Genomic DNA, 21,203 nt, shown 5'->3' with positions numbered 1-21,203 from the left:
AGGGCATCATATAAACCCTTTTTATTGATACTTTAATAAAAGGGAAAGATATAGATTTAATAAACTACCTATTTATTCAGACTGCTGCCTCATTTCCATTAATCATATTCTCTTCTTTTGGTTTTCAAATGATGAATACATTTCGTCTTTAATGATGTAGAACGTCAAAAGAATGCATCCCAATGTCTGGAGAGATTTTTTTTCAGAGTTAGGCGTTTGTTTCAGAAAGAATTTCTTATGATAAAAAAGTACCTCATTGTACTTCATTTATGATAAAATGTGGCTTTGAAATAGTACAAATGTTTTATTTGCCATGTCCAATCTAAATTGCCTTTGTCAAGTTTTCCTGTAATTTTTATGATATATTGTGTCTTTGCAAAGGTGTCATGATACATGTATATCGCTTTTCTTACACAACTAATGACATTATTTTTAAAATGGTTGTTTTACTCCGAAATCATTATAATATAAATAACTTATTACTGAAAACAATATATTTTAAATAACACAAAGGTAGTCTGGTTAAATGAATTTCAAAGAATACTGGGATTCTAGTGACCAGTCTTTATCCCCCTGCTGCATGATGTGACCACTTCTTCCTAATGAAAACATTTTAGTGTCCGTCAAAATGAAGAACATCAATTAAAGGTGCTTTCCCTTTGACAATTAGATAGTAAAACATATGCTTATAAACACAGTATCTGTGATATATATATAAACATTTGAGAAATCTGTTGTAGATCACAATTCAAATTTAACTCTTTCCATGCTGCAATGATTTTCAGAAAATGCAATTCTTTTATTTGAAAAATATGCAAATATACTATTCCTTTACTGCTTATGCTTTTTGGATGACAAAAAAGCTAAGATAGGTGATCATCGGGCAGGTTCTTTGAGTGATGAGTTGGAGGTAGGTGAGAGGAATGTTCCCCCAAAGTAGGTTCTCTGGTGCAGTAAGTGTCAATTTTGATAATTTTTTGTCCTATTCCTTGACCTGGAAGACCCAGGAATGCTAATATATGTATCTCACTGCACCCCAGTGAACACCTAACCCTGAAAAATGCTCAGGTCTGATGACTGGGTATGGCTGTCTACAAATGGTAACTTCAGTTTTTATAGGTGTATAAAGCCGTAGTCCCCAGAGAGAACCATCAACCTTTTGTAGGAAAACTGACAATCCTAGTCAATTTTAAGACAGGTGTTTATAAGGGATTCAATCTCACATTCTCAGTTTTGACAAACTATTTTGACTACTTAGACCACCCTGCCATCAAGGCCCCCTAGTTTTAAGGGAAAATGCATAAATTTTGAGACACATATCATAGTTTACTTCTTAAAAGTATGGAGAGCCATTGGAACCAAGAAAACAACCCTGTATTTTTGGCAAAACAGTGATACAGTAGACTCCACCTAATCGGATATCGGTTAATCGAATATATCGGCTATTGTAATATTATTTCAAAACACCGAACCATTCCCTATACATTTCAGTCAAAATACATCGGATAATCGAATATCGGTAATTAGAATATATCGGCTAATTGGATAGGAATATTCATGGAAAATGTGTGAAAACCATGTACAATCGAATATTTTGAAATAATTTCATATTTTTTTTGACAGGAAATGAAGCCGGAAGTTACGCCATTACGAAGTTTAAGAAAACTTCAGTACAGAAATGTTTCATTTTATTAATAAAAACGATCTTTCATATTCAAATAAAACATATTTAAAATTTTTCTTATTGTCTTGTTTATTTTATGAATTTGATATTATATTCTGCCCAAGATGTGTTTGTTATGTGTTTATCCAAATGTGATCGTTGTCATTTACTTCACAAACAACGACACGACAGAAATGATAAACTGTGCGTGATGTTCATCAATGTTTATTAAATATGAATGAAATGTACCTCTTTCTCAACAATTTATTAAAATATATATAGAAGTCCCGTGTAAAAACAAGGAATCGTGTGTCAATAGCATGTCCCAGGTGAAATAGAAGGTAAACGGACAGAAAGTCACAGGACAAAAAGTCACAGGACATAAAGTCACAAATTTGGTAGGACAAAAGTCACAAATAATTTATTGACAATTGTTTTAATATATCAGAATATATCTTGAAATATTTACTTTTAAATACATATATTCATATTAAAGTTTAGAAAATGTGTCATTATACTTGAAAAATGAAGATTTATTTAATTTTAATCATGCAAAAGATGTTTTTCTTGGCACCATGAAGCCATTAAAGTGCCAAGTCACTTTGACATTTTGTTTTTTTAACAATTATTTGATAATCTTAGATATTTTTTTGATATATTTTGTTTACAAAGTTGGTTTATATACAATAGTTTAAGAAAAATACAAAAATATTTTTGTAGAAATAAGCGTTCTTATTCAAGGAAAATAATCAGAAAAAATGAATTGTGACTTTTTGTCCTGTGACTTTTTGTCTGTGACTTTTTGTCCTGTGACTTTCTGTCCTACATTCAAATAGAATTATGTAACTTGTACACACATACGCCATTTTCCTAATTTACATAATATTGAGCCTTTTATTTTGAACCACGACAGATAAGATGGAAAAGCAAAATTAATTTTACAATTTTATAATCATAAACATAGTTGTATTACTTGAAATTGGAAATGGATTTCATCAATAAAAAACTGTAGAAAATTAGATCCGAGTACGATTACAGGTAGAAGTTTATAGTCAGCATGAATTCGTAGCTATTAATAGAATTAACCTGTGGCCTACTTCCGAGAATTCATAGCTATTTTTAGCTTTTACCTGTTTTAACACACAAATGAAACAAATCACACAAAAACAACAAGTAAAATTATTTAAATGGTACATATTTTATTCAGATAATCAACACATCAATAGACTGACAGATAAACAAAATACATTATTATCAACTGTTACTCAATCAACCGAATTATCCGAACTTGTACCTGAAAAAACAATGAGATTAGTTACAAATTTCCATTAATAAAGCAGCTATAATAGCTATTGGTATCTTGGGGTTGTGTCTGTCAATTTTGAAAAAAAACCTTGGAGGAATATACGTTCATCGGCTAATAAACAAATATAGCCTTTGTATGAGGTCGATACAAGGATATATTGACCTGAAAGAAGTATATTGACTGAGGATGAAGTCCGAGGTCGATATACTTCTTTGGGTCGATATATCCTGCATTGACCTCATACAAAGGCTATATTTGTTATATTATTAATTTCCGACCATATTTGTATCAAAATCGTCATTTAGGTTTGTTGGGATTTTATAGATACTACATTGTCTCCTTGACAATAACAACATATTAGTTGTTATTTCATTTACTTTTTTTTTTTGACATATATGTATTTGAAGATATTTTTCGTCAAATAATCGATCACAGATATCATGTGTTTCAAAACGTTTAACAATATCCTGAAATTCATTACATGACGTCACAAAGTATATCAGTTTTTAGATATTCTAAAAATAACCGTGCGATATGCTTTTTGCTATCCGCCGTTTTCTCTCTACCTTCGAAAATATAGTTTAACATGCGACTATCCCTAAACGAATCAAATTTGTTAAAATATACGAATTAATAATATTTGAATATATCGGATATTTTTAGCTGACATTTTGGGTATCCGATTGGCCGGAGTCTACTGTATGACAGGCCCTGCATGGTAAGGTTTAATAAATAACTATACATAATTGGTAACTGATCAATAAAATGACAAGGAAGACAATTTTTGTCTTTTCACATTTATTAAAACAATTATATATTCTTATGTTGAGAAGAACATGTCATAAGGTTTTTCACAATAAATCTATTCAAATATAATTCTAAAATATCTAAATTACTTTTTATAGCTAATCTATATGATAAATTATGATTTAATTCATTTATCATTTACAAGTGATTAAATTATAAATACCAGATAGTCTTTTCACAACCTAGACCTGCAAAGTGTCAAAATGAAATCTATAAATCCTGGATGATATAAAAAAAAAGAAGATGTGGTAGGATTGCCAATGAGACAACTATCCACAAAAGACCAAAATAACACAGACATAAAAACTATAGGTCATCGTACGGCCTTCAACAATGAGCAAAGCCCATACCGCATAGTGAGCTATAAAAGGCCCCGATAAGACAATGTAAAACAATTCAAATGAGAAAACTAACGGCCTTATTTATGTAAAAGAATGTGTTAATACCTTGTAAATTACTCTTGTAACATTAGGGTTATCAAATACATCAAAATTTTTTATAAGAAAGATGGAAGAAGGAATAACATTTACAGAAAGATGGAAGAAGGAAAAACATTTATGGATTAATGACACAATCAACAGCAATATACATTATCCTTACTTCACAATAGTTAGAATAACTACAATAGAAAACTTCAGTCTATAATGAAAACAAAATATTATGTATAACAGTTCATCTGAGTAAACATGACAATATGTTTGAACATCTCACTAAATAATTTTACTGATTTGTTCAACACATCTCATAGCATGATACAATAGCATTCAAACTTGCAAATATCAAGTCATGCTGCCCAATCTTACAAAACAGCTCTTTTCCAACTAGTAAATAGTGATAACATCACTTCGGCACTATGATCTAGTTTGGCACAGACGATTTCTTTATTTCTCCCGTTTATATGCCTCTCAGTCTTTTGCATCTCCAACACCGTCAGGATTAATTGCAAACATTGCTTCACCTTCAGGTAAGCAGGGCGAGTCATAGATTTTACATATTCTGGTTTCTCCTCTACCTTTCCTCAAATATAATCTGAAAGTAACAAAACAAAAACTTTTTAAAACATCTTTTCCTTTTTGGTACAATTTCAAAATCAGGTATAATATTCTTTAGCTACTTGGGTATTCAAACATATAAATATCTATTTCTATGAATTAGTTGTACTAATGCATTCAAGTAAATTATAACAGTATCTAGTTTAAATAAATATTTTGATGTTCTAATTTTTTAATACTTCTGTTTAACCATGTAACCCTTGAATCGTTAAGATATACATTTATAACTAAATAACAACACACAATGATATCATAAGACTGACACTGTACATAACTTAATGATATAAGAAATATATAAATAAATGCAACATGGGTCTAAATATAAAGCCATGCTGTAAATCCTACCTTGTTGTAGAAGCATGGGCAATGATATTTCCTCCAATAGGCTTCTTTGGATCTGCAGCAAACATGGCTGCTGCTCCATCTACCTGTGCTACAACCTGATTGGTGATTACCACTGCTACTCCATACTGAAAGAAATATTGATAATAACAACATATGTATAATGTCCTGCTAACTTTCTGGAATTTTATACTTATTGCACTATTATCATATAGATTATCATTAATATGAGAAGAGATAAAGGGTCATATTTTGAATACCTCAGTATGTTCTATATATTTATTGCAACTGGTTAGTTCTAAATTTATGAGGATTTTAAAAATTTGATGAAATCAACATTGATCTGTGGAGACAGTTTGACTCATGTGACACAATAATTTTAATTTTGTCAAACAAGAAATGCACATCTCTAAAATCGTGCCAAGCTGAGTACATTTTCATCATATCTCAGAAATCTAGACACGAAATATTATCAAAGAGCTGTGTACATTTTCATCACAATCTGAAGCAGTATGTAACAGAACTGGTATTACAAAAGTTGTTAATGATCAATGTTAGATAACTCTAGACCTGAACGCAGTATGTAACAGAACTGGTATTACAAAAGTTGTAAATGATCAATGTTAGATAACTCTAGACCTCAACATAAGCAGACTGTAGGTGAAACAGTGCTAGAAATGATTGTGAATGGACTGATTACTGAAGAGAAAACATAAGGGTCTGGAATTGTTTTTCTAAGAGTTCTAATCATCAGATTGAAACAAATAATTAATTACATAATACATGTAATTCTTTATTTAAAAGAATATTGAATTTTACATTCTTTTTTCTATCATGCAGAAAAATTGTATCAGACAAGTTATCTGGTTAAAATCTTCTCTACAACACTGACACTTACCTCATCAGCTAATCTCAACAACATTCTCAGAAATCTGGCTAAATGCATTTGTCTAGCTGATAATTCTCCTCGACCTGAATAATCTGTTCTGTAGAGAGAGGTAGCACTGTCTACTATCAACAAAGCATACCTGTAATCGTATATACATATTGTAAATTGATTGTTATTATATACTAACAAATGTAAAGAAAGATCTTCCACAAAAATTAGAATTTTACTGAAAAAAGGTAAAATCATTGCATTCTTCTTACATCTTTTAACTGTTATTATCTGCAATTTGTTGATTAAATTATCAAATATTTGAGAGCCATTATTTTTCTTCACTGTGTTCTATCGTCCATCCACAAGCATTTGCCTACATAGTATAGCTTATTATGTTGTTTTTCAAATGGTTCTAAAAGACTGGAGAAAAATTGCAACACAGCAGAACTACAATCCAACCACAAGAACAGCTGTAAGGTGATAGAATAGGGAGAAAACTAGACATTAAAATAACATTTTACTTAAACAGACATTATTTGTATACTACACAAGAACATCTTTTTTTTACCTGTGGTATGTACAGAAGTTGGCTAATCACATGTTATAAATGGATAAATGTTGTCAACCAATCATGAATGTTTTTTATTAACCTTACCTAGATTCTGACATCATTGCAGCAGCCTGTACCAACAGCTGGGTTTGGTGATCACTATTGTAGGCTCTAGCATAAGCTACATTGTCTAAAACATCACTTCCAGATAAACCATACCTAAAAGTACAATCATTAACTATTAAAATATCTATAAACTAAATACGTATATATGGTGATAGGGAATGGCAGGTACTCAAATTAATTAATTGTGAGGTCACCCGTATTAGTTGTTGTTTGATGTTGCCTACCCATGCCTTGCAGGTAGAGTATTTTATTTTTGCCAACATCAGAAGTTACATGTTTTAGACAAGAAAAGGATGTTAGAGCAGAAAAAATAAAATTGAACCAATTTGTCATATTTTTTTTCAGGTAGGCTGTTTTTTAGGTCGGTAGGTAATGGAACATCAGTCGGATAATCTAAATTAAAAAAATAATTGCCCTTAGTGGTGTCAGACATTATCCTTGCAATTTTGTAAGAATGATAAATAAAACAAAAAAATTATATTATAGGTGTTGGGGTCATAAAAAGTACCTCCAATGCTTCAAAAACATGTTAACCCCGCCACAGTTTTGCGCCTGTCCCAAGTCAGGAGCCTCTGGCCTTTGTAAGTCTTGAATGATTTCTAATTTTAGTTTCTTGTGTATAATTTGGAGTTTAGTATGACGTCCATTATCATTGAACTAGTATACATATTTGTTTAGGGGATGAAAGACACCTCCGGTAGTGGGAGTTTCTCCCTGTATTGCTGTATTGAAAACCCAATGGTGGCCTTCTGCAGTTGTCTGCTCTATGGTCCGGTTGTTGTCTCTTTGACACACATTCCCCATTTCAATTCTCAATTTTATTTAAATTCTGAAACAACCATGAGCTGAGAATCTTGATGAAAACCCTTATAAGGCATTTTATTTGAAAAAGTTAACATTATAATGAACAAGTGTATTCAGTTTCAATTTGAGGAAAACACTAAGTACAAAACCACAACCCAATACTGAAACTTGAAAAGGAAAGGACAGATAGGTGGAACAGAATACATTATACCTCACTCTATTGTTGGCGCATTATAAACTGAGACTTTTTACCACTAGGTCTACACCTTACCTTTCAGCAACAGCTAACAATCTTTCTGGTCTAAATGTTCCCTCAGAATCAATGTATAAAGCTTTTCCTTCACCTCCACCCATATCTATAGGAAGCTACAATGAAAATGAAATACTGTGGATTCATTTATTTTCGTGGGTATCAATTTTCGTGGATTGAGGAAAACTTACAATTTCGTGGATATTTGATTTCGTGGTTTTGCCAATCTCTGCAAACAAAGCCTACAGAAAATTTGGTTATTCTTTAAACATCTAAAGTCATGGTTAGCCTGTATCCACAAAACTTGTTATTCAACGAATTGTAATGAAATAACAGTCCTGCCAAATTTGAAACTCCCATATCCCTACTGCTAGTTATTTGTTGATACAATAGTCTTACTCTAAAACTCACTTTAAATAATATTATTTATAATAAATATCATATATCAACTACATAAAGAAAAGATGTAATTTGACTTAAACAGAATCAGTAGTTTTAGATTAAGAGTGGATTTTACACAGGAATTCTCAGCTCTTGATTCCTGCCAAGAATTTAACATCATCTGAGGAATATACAACTACTAGGTACAAATGCAGGGACTAAACTTTTAACTGTTTTTCTCTAAGGGCCAGCTGGGCCGCTACGATATTTTTTTCAGGGGCCCACTTAAAATTTTAGGAGCCCACTAATCTTTATACTAAAAGACTAAAAGAAAATAAAAATGAAAATTAATTTTTATATACAATACTAATGGTGTTTCAGTCTTGAAAATGTTTTGTGTGGTAACCTTTATAATATTTGAATTATTGCCAACAGAAATGTATCATAAGATTTGACAGTATTTATTTTAGGTTATTTCCTAACAAAATTATCTCCCTTCAATTTTTTTTTGACTTCCTATTGACTTTTAGACAATATGGCTCTTTCTTTGAACATTAAATACTATCTCAATCCAAGCCATCCTCTAATAGTATTGATCAAAATATATATTTTAATAAGTTTTTAATGAAGATTGGATATCAAACTAGTTATTGGGATATTTATTTACGAGATTTTGCGTTTCGTTTTTTCATTAAATATTTTTGTAAATAGCAATTCAGGGACAAGTTACTGTGTAACACAGGCTTGTAATGACTCCCAGGACAATTTAAAAAGATCCCTCTTGTGATGCTTATTGAAAAGTTTAGAAGAAAACACTATTCAATAATGAAATAATCATAGAATATTTTTCAGAATTAAAAAAACATGCGGAGAAGGAGGTATATGCCATATCATGACTCCGGATTGAAAACATAGCTGTCAGACTGGGTTTAGGTTATTAGAAAACCTACTGGTTTTCAGAAATACTCTATATTACTATATCGCTTTGATAAGACAAACAGGTTTCCTTCTGGGAACAGTCTTTGTTAATATCGAGGGGGAAAGGGTACAAATGGGATTTACTTCAAATTTTTTTTTAGTCGCTGGCTTGGCGATGAGGATGATTAAATAAATTCGCCGAACCGAAAATCTGGTCGCTTTGGGCGACTGGGCGAGCGTTAAGTTTAGTCCCTGCAAATGTAGCAAGTAAATTATGAAATTGTAAGATTGACAGTATCAATATAACAATCATAGCTTTTTAAAATATTTGTAATTGCCTAAATCTCAAGCATTTGATATAGCTATAGAGAATGATTCAAGAATTGGAATGATAGCAGAAAATTTCAAAATAAACTTCTCTAATTATCATCTTAACATAAAAACATCTCATATTTTAAAAATAGAAAATGACAAATATATACTAAACTCTTCGGTACTTTTAAAAAATCTGATGTTCAAAATCTTGAGCCTAATAAAAACTCCAAAGATCACTGAAAAGAAAGGGAAAAACAGTTGTAAAATGACTCTCAACAAGACTGATTTCATACAGACATTTTTAGAAGACTTATACACAACATTTTCCTTAAAATATTCTCACCTGACAGGTAACTGCCAATGTGTGGGTCAGCTGTGTTTTACCTGTCCTAAACTCTCCAAATATTTCTGTAATTGACCCAGTCTCTATGCCACCTAGAAAAACAAAATAACTTAATTCTGTAACATTTGTAAATTATAATCACTTTATACATTGTATAATTAATCTATTCTTGATTTGGATTCAGCTACTTTGAAATTAGCATATAATTTTATTACTAGGATGAAAAAGGTACAATTCTCAACTTATTCACATATAAACAAGACTTGAAAAGCCCTATAAATTGACCTGTATTACTCTACAGGCCAAATATAGCTGGCATAATCATTCATTATAATAACTTTCTAATTTGACTAAAACTAATTTGATACTAATCGCAGACCCCAAGAAAAATAAAGACATACAACTGCTTTCATATGTACATGCAATACATACAATGATGATATCAACAAAGTTGATCCATTATTCATAATAACTGAGATATTGATGTAAACACTGATAAATGAACTAAGAAAATGAGGTCCATGTTAGGCAAGTCTTAATATAGTATTCCTACTTATGGCTTTCCCTTAAAATTGAAGTAGTAGGCTAATTTATAATTATAGGTGGCGGTATCATATGTTTGCCGAACGCCCACCAAGCTGTAAGCTTGATGCTTTACGTAGATAAATAGAGCAAAATCCTGCATTCTCGCAATCTCCTGGCACCTAATTTCATCTTTCAAATGACCATTTTTTTAGTTTGAAATTAAAGAAAAAAAAAAATCTCATTTCATTCTTTTTTTATTTGATGTTTTTTTTTTTTTATTTTCTTCACCTTATGCTTAAATTTCATTTGCTTTTAAAGGAGTTTTATTTATATAACCGATTTGTTAGAAATCTTGATAGATTTATTTTGCACAACTACATGCATTTGTAAACTAGAGGCTCTAAAGAGCCTGTGTCGCTCACCTTGGTCTATGTGCATATTAAACAAAGGACACAAATGGATTCATGACAAAATTGTATTTTGGTGATGGTGATGTGTTTGAAGTTCTTACTTTACTGAACATTCTTGCTTCTTACAATTATATCTATAATGAACTTTGCCCATTAGTAACAGAGAAAAATATTTGGTAAAAATTTACATAAATTTACCAAATTAATGAAAATTGTTAAAAATTGACTATAAAGGGCAATAACTCCTTAAGGGGTCAACTGACAATTTTGGTCATGTTTGACTTATTTGTAGGTCTTACTTTGCTGAACATTATTGCTGTTTACAGTTTATCTCTATCTATAATAGTATTCAAGATAATAACCAAAAACTGCAAAATTTCCTTAAAATAACCATTTCACAGGCAGCAACCCAACAACAGGTTGTCCTATTCGTCTGAAAATTTCAAGGCAGATAGATCTTGACCTGATCAACCATTTTACCCTATGTCAGATTTGCTCTAAATGCTTTGGTTTTTTGAGTTATTAGCCAAAAACTGCATTTTACCCCTATGTTCTATTTTTAGCCATGGTGGCCATCTTGGTTGGTTTGACGGGTCACGCCACACATTTTTTAAACTAGATACCCCAAGGATGATTGTGGCCAAGTTTGGTAGAATTTGGCCCAGTAGTTTCAGAGGAGAAGATTTTTGTAAAAGTTTACGGACGACGGACGACGGACGCCAAGTGATGAGAAAAGCTCACTTGACCTTTCAGGTCAGGTGAGCTAAAAATGGTTAAAAATTTACTATAAAGGGCAATAACTCCTTAAGGGGTCAACTGACCATTTCGGTCATGTTGACTTATTTGTAAATCTAACTTTGCTGAACATTATTCCTGTTTACAGTTTATCTCTATCTATAATAATATTCAAGATAATAACCAAAAACGGCAAAAATTTCCTCAAAATTACCAATCCAGGGGCAGCAACCCAACAACAGGTTGAACGATTCATCTGAAAATTTCAGGGCAGATAGATCTTGACCTGATAAACATTTTTACCCCACATCAGATTTCCTCTAAATGCTTTGGTTTTTGAGTTATAAGCCAAAAACTGCATTTTACCCCTATGTTCTATTTTTAGCTGTGGCGGCCATCTTGGTTGGTTGACCGGGTCAAGCCACACATTTTTTAAACTAGATACCCCAAAGATGATTGTGGCCAAGTTTGGATTAATTTGGCCCAGTAGTTTCAGAGGAGAAGATTTTTGTAAAAGATTACTTATATTTATGAAAAATGGTTAAAAATTGACTATAAAGGGCAATAACTCCTAAAGGGGTCAACTGACCATTTGGGTCATGTTGACTTATTTGTAAATCTAACTTTGCCGAACATTATTGCTGTTTACAGTTTATCTCTATCTATAATAATATTCAAGATAATAACCAAAAACAGCAAAATTTCCTCAAAATGACCAATTCAGGGGCAGCAACCCAACAACCGGTTGACTGATTCATCTGAAAATTTCAAGGCAGATAGATCTTGACCTGATAAACATATTTACTCCTGTCAGATTTCCTCTAAATGCTTTGGTTTTTGAGTTATAAGCCAAAAACTGCATTTTACCCCTATGTTCTATTTTTAGCCGTGGCGGCCATCTTGGTTGGTTGACCGGGTCACGCCACACATTTTTTAAACTAGATACCCCAAAGATGATTGTGGCCAAGTTTGGATTAATTTGGCCCAGTAGTTTCAGAGGAGAAGATTTTTGTAAAAGATTACTTATATTTATGAAAAATGGTTAAAAATTGACTATAAAGGGCAATAACTCCTAAAGGGGTCAACTGACCATTTGGGTCATGTTGACTTATTTGTAAATCTAACTTTGCCGAACATTATTGCTGTTTACAGTTTATCTCTATCTATAATAATATTCAAGATAATAACCAAAAACAGCAAAATTTCCTCAAAATGACCAATTCAGGGGCAGCAACCCAACAACGGGTTGACCGATTCATCTGAAAATTTCAGGGCAGATAGATCTTGACCTGATAAACATATTTACCCCATGTCAGATTTCCTCTAAATGCTTTGGTTTTTGAGTTATAAGCCAAAAACTGCATTTTACCCCTATGTTCTATTTTTAGCCGTGGCGGCCATCTTGGTTGGTTGACCGGGTCACGCCACACATTTTTTAAACTAGATACCCCAATGATGATTGTGGCCAAGTTTGGTTCAATTTGGCCCAGTAGTTTCAGAGGAGAAGATTTTTGTAAAAGTTAACGACGACGGACGACGACGACGACGACGGACGCAAAGTGATGGGAAAAGCTCACTTGGCCCTTCGGGCCAGGTGAGCTAAAAAATGACCCCCTTTTAAATTCTCCATTCTCCAAAGACAGTAACGCGTATTTAAATCAAACAACTATTTCTCAAGCATTGACAGAAAATTGATATATCCTCTGATTTTCCCTTTTTTGTAAACTGTTCAATAAGTCGGATACATAAATCATTTGGAAATGTTATTTATTTGTGGTCAGGTCGACAATATTCTTTCGTTTTTGACCTTGATTCTCAGAACACCACGTGGGCTTTGAAAAATTAACTTCAAAAGATACTGTTTCCCAGATTCTGAACAACATGATCTACTACACTTTCTTTTATTCGACTGATATTATTCCATAACATAAAATTGTCATCCTATCTGATTGTCTTCATGTTCTAAAAGCCAAAAACAACAAGTTAATGGCCATCGGAACGTCTCTCATGTTATCTTTGAAAAGAAACGATGCATTCTGACTTTAAATTGACAACCAATCAGTGACCTGAATTCATGTGAACTATATTTAGCCCAAGGTAAACACTGACTTTTTATCCTTGTTTATCGTGACCGCGACTTTGAAACAACACGTCTCTCGGCTGCCTGTAAACATTTGAAAAAGATATTTTTTCTTTTTAAATTTATATTTTTGTCAGTGAAGTAGGCGGCACTTGAAAGCCCTGCCTACTAAACATAGTAATTGTCACAGAAACTGAGCCAAGGGGGGAAAAGTTGATCACTGGATCATAAAGAGGTTAAGCGACTCCTCTCATAATCTGTACAATGTACAATGATGATATATAACAAATACAGAAGACAAGTCACCTTTTTCTCACCGTAAGCTGGAGTTATATCAATACAAAAACTTGTATGATATTGTTATTGTCAATTTACCTTGCAATAGTTTATCCAACTCTTTAGAACCAGTTGTGATTTGAATAATTTCTGATCTTTTCTGATGAAATTCTGTTGCTGTTGTGAAACCCATAGGTACCAGTTTAGCAGCTTCTGCCTGAAAAAATGTTAATTAATATCAGTGTATTTTGTTATTTGTATCATAGCCAATAGCATATATTCATTTAACATTATTCAGAATAAAAAATATAGCATATTCAGAACAAATTTCAACTCAATTAAGTTAATGCATTTGGTACTCATTTATTCATCTAGGAACCAATTATAATGATTATATGAATTTACTCATCTGTCCTGATGGTCCAAGGAATTTGATTGTTAAAGTTTACCTCTTAGATACAAGAACTGATTCGTTTTAATCTAATTAAGAAACTCCAGAAATACGAGTATTACTGAATCATGTGTGACTTCAAATAAAGGAACAATAAAACATGAAATACTGAGAAGATGGTATTGGCACAAATATTTTGGAGCTGGGAACATAAATAATTTTTTAGCAATGACTTCTCTGAGGACATCACAGACTTTGTTCTGGACTGGCCACATCTTTTACCTCAAGTAACATGACTATTTCTTTACATTAACAAATGTATTAAGGCTTAAAATTAAAATATTGTTTGTTTGCAGTTTACCGACCGACCCTTGAAAATCCTCCCGACTGTGAAAATTTTATTGCTTTAAATTTGAAGACATTTTTTTTAATACTTCTATTGACGCGATCCGGAACTTTGGGTCCTTTCCAGAAATGATTTAGAATCTAAAGTCTGGGTTAATTACGCATTTCAAGTTCGGTTTTTCTTAGCTTCCCGTCAAGCGTTCATGTGACCATTTAATGATAAAGCACATGGAAATTGTTTACAGGTATCCATGAAGTCACGGAGGAGTACTTTACGCTGTCGTCTCGTGTCAATTTTAAGACAAATAACAAACAAAACAGTTTATTAGTAAACTGTTTATACAGATTCTGGCACATGTAATGATGTGTGATGATATCATTGACGATGATGCAGCGGATATTCATAACTGACACGATAACCATTCTGTCTCAAACAAATCGGGTACAGAATCTGTGGAGCCTGACTTTATGGAACCAATTTCAGTGGTTAAATAATTCGACAGCAGCTTAAAAGTATGGCATATTTTCTACAAATCATTGTGAAGACGACAAAGATGAAACCACTCCTCCGTGACTTAAATCTTCATGGATATCTGTAAACACGCCTGTACAGGGGAAGGGCTCATTTGAAATGTTACTGGATATAGATCATGCCAAATCAATAAGAAGCAACCCTAACTACACAAAGATGTAGAGAAAATGAATGGTTAGCTTGAAAAATAAATATACTCTCTCTATATTAAATATATCTTCGATTGCAATGAGTATGCTCCTTTAGGATAAGGGGGGCTGCCCCACTCATTGCAATTATTCTCTTTCTTACAATATTAAATATACCCAAACTGTGTGAATTCAATTAAAACATGTCCTTAGGAGCTATGCTGCCAATTTTTTTTATGCATTAAAAACATTTCAGTACAGACCATTTACTTTTAATGGGATGCTATGGATTTCACCCCAAACTTTAGATTTCTTTGGTTTTCATTAAAGCCTGACAAAAATATAACCTTATCACATATAATTAAATATTGTTAGAAATATGAAATCAGTCAAATGTCTTAATACTTTTTTTTCAAGTTGCCTTTTTTTCAATTGAGGAAGATTCAATGGTTATTTTTTTTTATGAAAAATACACTCTTTAATTGTCTTATAAATCTGTAATATCTACATTTTTCTGATGAAAATACTCTACTCATGAAAACATTCTAGTCAAGAAGCATACATATCTGAATATATTTCTTTAAAACAGTTCTAGTCATAATGACATTCCTTGTTTATAAGTGTTCCAGTATTTAATAATTATACCATATTTTATGTCATAAATTGGATAATGACACTATGTTTAAGTTTCAGTTTTGGTTAAAAAGTTTTTTATCTGGAAATGCCTGTTCATTTGATGTTGGTTTTCAGCATGTCCAGTGTTTGTTGTTTTAAAATGTTTTTTTTTTCTTCACAAGAAACTTGGTTTAGTGTAACTGCTTGTTTAAACTGTATTTTGGCTGATAAAATAAAATATTTTTCCTACCTACCGACCCTTCAGTCTGAAGGTACAGTCGGAAAACTGCAAACAAACATATTTTTAAGGTTGGCCTAATAAAATTAACAAAATTTGTAAGGATTGAAGCATTTTACTACACATCCATGAATTGTTGCAATTTCAGACACCTAATCTATTAAAAACCCACCAATATCTTATCAGCTTTAGCTTCACTGATTCCTTTGATAACTAAAAGACTCTTCTTTGGTGCATATGCCACTGCCTCTACTGTGAAGTAACCAGCTTCTTCTAGCTTCTTTATATCTGATGCACCAATACCATTTGCCTGTTATTAAAATACATATACAAAATGTATATTTACACAAACTGAATCATTAGATTGTTATTACATTTGTGAACTTTTAACTTAATACCTGTTAATTGACATCATGTATTAGTACTGTCATCTAAAACTTCAAATTAAAGCATTATTGGGAAAGTATACATCTTTAAAAAATTTGTCAGTTTTAATTTACATTAAGTCTTTACTGTCCAAACTACATTTTCTGAATTCAGTATGAACAAACTGTAATCAGGGTACATTACAATGTTCACTGTGTAGGTTAAAAAGTGTTCCCTTACAAATATTTTTACTAAATAATTCATACCTCTAATTGCTTTAAGGGCAATGGTCCAAAGGTTTCTTCAGTTTCTTCTGCTTGTGCTGAGGCTTGTTGACGAGATTGTTGCATTGCCATGTTAAACGTAAAGATGATAAAGATCCTATTCAAAAAGACAAAGCTATTTTATATAATTAATTAATTTAAAATAAAACATTCATGAAGTTAAAACACGTTATAGTAATGGGAAATCAGACAAAAACCCATTGTCAATAATGGCAAAATCAAAAATAATACAAAATAGAACTTAAATTGAATTCTAACAAAGATTCAAAATATAAATGTGGACATTTCATTATCACTGGACTAGTATATATTTGTTTAGGGGCCAGCTGAAGGACGCCTCCGGGTGCGGGAATTTCTCGCTACATTGAAGACCTGTTGGTGACCCTCTGCTGTTGTTTTTTATTTGGGCGGGTTGTTGTCTCTTTGACACATTCCCCATTTCCATTCTCAATTTTATTTCACTTCTATCAATACCATTCGCTAAAACAAATCTTTTTTTATTATTTCCAATTTGCATATATCCATTAATTTTGCTGATTATGGACCTACATGTACAATAACAACAATACTTTATTTTAAGACTTTAAGGGTTACACAGTTAGCTATAAAACTAATCTTTCCTGAGGCCCTCACCATAGAAAGGCATATACAAAAATGCAAACATATACATGGCATAAATTTGTATAAAAGTCAAGTACAATGTATGATGATAATGTTCAATACAACTTGATAAAAAAAAATGTTATAAAAAAGTAAACATGGTGAAGTTATCATAAAATTTCATATAAATCCTACAAGAAATGTGAGATTGCTTTCAATGCAATTTTTCGATATAAATTACATTTAAAACAGACTTAATATATTCCTGGCAAAAAAACGACTGGCACTGAAAATAAAGCATTTTGTGTTATTGAAAATTCAACTTTTTATGAAGACAGCTGATACCAGATTTGATGTTGTGCGGGTACTCCTGTGAATGCCCTTGTTCCAATTGTTATTGTTCCGTCAAAGTGTTTTGTTGTAGGTGATGTTATCTAACGTCATTTGTGCATTTGTTGGGCATAAAATATACAAATGTCATGATCAGTACATTGTACATGTACACTGAGGTAAGGAATGAATATGCAAAATTTTATATGTTGATAAATTTCATATGTCTCGGACTGCTTTGATAACTGTTTTTAAAGATAAAATTAATCTACTTCTTATGATAGGGTTGAATCTGTACATAAGAATAAAGACAGGGGTTTGAAAAATGTCAAGCAGTTATTTTAAATAGCACTAATACTATTTTGTCTGTGACTTCCAGATATTTCTGCTCTATTAAATAGTCATTGAAATATAGCTCTGACCAATAACAAAGTAATTGACAACTTTCGAGTTCGATGCATTTCCGTCAAAAACTCTGGTTTTAGTGAACATCATTTGTGCGTTTAGGGGCGTCGTCACTTCCATTCCAATGTTGAGCGAGTGGTTGGATAATTCTATATTCATTTATGTACGAATTATTCATAATTTGGCAAATTGAATTCTCAAAATTGAAAATCAGCACTGCTGTCATTAGGGAATTGTCATTAAGTACCTACAGAACAACCATTATTTCTAGTTTATCCTGTACAATGACGATCACTAAGACGCTTGATGAACGTAAATAGTGCAGGGATACAGGCGATCCCCTCTATCTGGTTAATGACGTCATAAAGGCGAGCATAATAGGGCTCTTCACGGTTAGTTCGGCCATATTGGATAGGGGGCAGATTTTTTGGAAGGAGGTGGAAATGGTATGAAAGTGTGGGAAATCCTATGTGTGTTTCCAAGCAACAGCTCTGTTTTAATGATGTTTTCCCGTATTTTTCACACCATTTTTACCTCTATTATGAAAATCTGCCCCCTATCCAATATGGCCGAACTAACCGTAAAGAGCACTATTGACCAGTTTTTTCCGGTGACGGATGAACTTGAAAGTGGTCTATTGTTTTTCAAAATTTGGTTTTAACAAGAGAAGAAATAATTCATCACAAATTCATGCAGTTACATTTTTTTAATAAATATTGTGACAAGGGAGATAAATCTATCAGTTGTTTTAATCAAGGATTTGTATAGGATTAGATCAAATCCTTGTTTTATTTTTGGTAATTCTTGCCATTCTTTCTTATCCCTTTTAACTAAGAGAATTTTACTAATTTCGAAAAATTATATATTCACCATATCTTGCGTATGTTTGTGTGTTCAACTATAGAGTATTGCGTCTACCCAAATCTGAAAATAAAGTGCCACTCACTGAAAATTTACTGGCTGTCGCCTGTACACTTAATGCAACACGCTTCTTCTTGTCTAGCTTATCTTTAAATTAAAAAGTAATATCTTATAAGAGGTCGAAGTTTAATTCTCTGTGTTTTAGTTAAACTATTTAGTCATTTGTAAAAGTTTTCCACCAATGTTTACAAATCTAAAATCAGACGTCCCGCCACAATAATACGTCATTTCCTCTTTCTTTAAAACTAACTACCAAAAATACAATATAGACCAAAACGGCTGGTAGATTTGTCTCCCTTGTCACAATATTTATTTTAAAAACTGAGTCACCACATTTTGAAAAACAGAGTTTTTGACTTGCACACGAAAGGCTACATCGATCATGAAACGCAAGTGACCGCAAATGATACTTCTATATTTACTAGAGTAAAAGAGGGACGAAAGATACCAAAGATATCAAACCAGAGACATATATACACATGTGTATATATGTCTCTGATCAAACTCATAAATCGAAAATAAAATGACAACTCCACGGCTAAAAATGAAAAAGACAAACAGACAAACAATAGTACACATGACACAACATAGAAAACTAAAGAATAAGCAACACGAACCCCACCAAAAACAAAAAGTGTTGTAAGAAAATGTTAAGGTGGTATGGGAGTCTAAATTAAAAATGATAGAATAAATTTGTTCATATACTTTGCCAAAACGTAGTATATATATATTGACATATATTCAAAAATATTGTGAAAATGATAGTTTATCACGATTTCTTCAGGCTACAGGTTGTGACAAAATGACACATTTTTTTTCACAGATTAAACAGGAAAAAAATCATTATGTGATTATAGGAGCTGAACTGAATGATAACTAAAATTGTAAAATAAAATACGAGAAGATAGCTTTAAGGAAATGCTTTGATGATATCAAAAGAAAAGATTGGGTCACCGTGCGTTTTTTTCCAGTTAAAATACAAACTAGCACGTTTCATGTAGATTCCTTCAGAAAATGCACTATTTCAGAGTTATCTCCCATTAAAATGCTAATTTAAAAACATAAAAAAATCAAGCAAACTGAAATAATCTGCACTTGTAAAAGTATTAATAATTACAGAGACATATAATATAGTATTATGTGTCTCTGATAATTATAAGTTTTAATCTTATAAAGGAGTAGGTCCGGTAAGGACCGATTTTGGCCTTCAAATTTCAGGTTCATCTGACGAAAGATTTTGACCACTTTTTAAACACTTTTAAAATGTCTATTTTATTTGAATTATTTAGTTTATGTGAAAGATTTTAACAGATTTAGTCATTAAAAACGATCCGATTCAAGCTCAAATATGAAAAATCTACCTAATATGCCGAAAAATGTCACTTTTCAGATGGTTTTTGGTAAAAATGAAAGTGGCCGCATCCGTGTTCATCCTCAACCTTTATATATGTTATGTATTATCATAAAATACAACTAACATTTCAATATTAAGGATGAACACGAATGCGGCCACTTTCGTTTTACACGAAAACCGTCTAAAATTTAACTAAAATGCTAGAATTATGAGGATTTCAGTAATTTAGCATGACTTAATGGTGCTAGTACCGGATATATGTGCATTGTATTGTCAAAAACGGCCCATATTTATGTAGCAGAAGCATTCTACTGTTCAATAAATAACTAAAGGTTTACATTTTAACAATTTTGTAAAACTGCTATATTTTGGGGCCAAAAAGGGGTCTTACTGAACCTACTCCTTTGTTCTTTTGAATGGAAATTAACAGTAGTTTTCTGCATTCCTGCATCAAATTTTGTTAGCTTGATTGGAAATCTACTCCTTAGATTCTCTGTTTTTACAATCCAGATTTTCCGTTATAATATAATGAAAAAATTCACGGCGTAGCCATAGCTGCTTGAGGACAGAATCCTGGCCATAAATCGTCGATTTATCAATATACATTATATTTTTACTATACATATGCATGTTTACAATCAACGTGCCACTCTACTATAGAGCGCTTTATATATACCTGCATACGGGGTATATATCTCCCAATTGATACGATATTCCCGTGCTTGCATTTCCTATCATGATTTTCTTGATAGAGGTTTGCTGCTCACAAGGAAGCTATTAAACCAAGAGTTCCAAATGGTGAAGTTGAAATCATCCCTTCGTAAATTTTACGGACGCCATCACGAGTTGGTTGACCGTCATGGAATAACCGTTTCACAAATGATATCGGATATGTTCCTTACGTCGTAACTACAATCCCCTTCCCTTTCAT

At 32.1% G+C, this 21,203-nt stretch overlaps 1 protein-coding gene across 1 annotated transcript; it reads right to left on the bottom strand.

Annotated features, from left to right (window-relative positions):
• Positions 1 to 3,750: 3,750 nt before the first annotated feature.
• Positions 3,751 to 19,151, bottom strand: LOC139514395 (DNA repair protein RAD51 homolog 1). The gene is made up of 10 exons (XM_071303574.1): positions 18,944 to 19,151; positions 16,645 to 16,759; positions 16,185 to 16,322; positions 13,863 to 13,980; positions 9,738 to 9,829; positions 7,802 to 7,896; positions 6,706 to 6,819; positions 6,069 to 6,198; positions 5,174 to 5,298; positions 3,751 to 4,805 (listed from the first exon to the last, which is right to left on the bottom strand). The coding sequence occupies exons 2-10, from the start codon at positions 16,732 to 16,734 to the stop codon at positions 4,682 to 4,684; spliced, it is 1,026 nt and encodes a 341-aa protein (XP_071159675.1). The 5' UTR covers positions 16,735 to 16,759; positions 18,944 to 19,151; the 3' UTR covers positions 3,751 to 4,681.
• Between the last annotated feature and the right edge of the window lie 2,052 nt (positions 19,152 to 21,203).

Source organism: Mytilus edulis, chromosome 3 (assembly GCF_963676685.1).
Source record: "Mytilus edulis chromosome 3, xbMytEdul2.2, whole genome shotgun sequence".
In the NCBI taxonomy this organism is placed as follows: Eukaryota; Metazoa; Mollusca; class Bivalvia; order Mytilida; family Mytilidae; genus Mytilus; species Mytilus edulis.
This window is presented reverse-complemented; position numbering and strand designations above follow the sequence as displayed.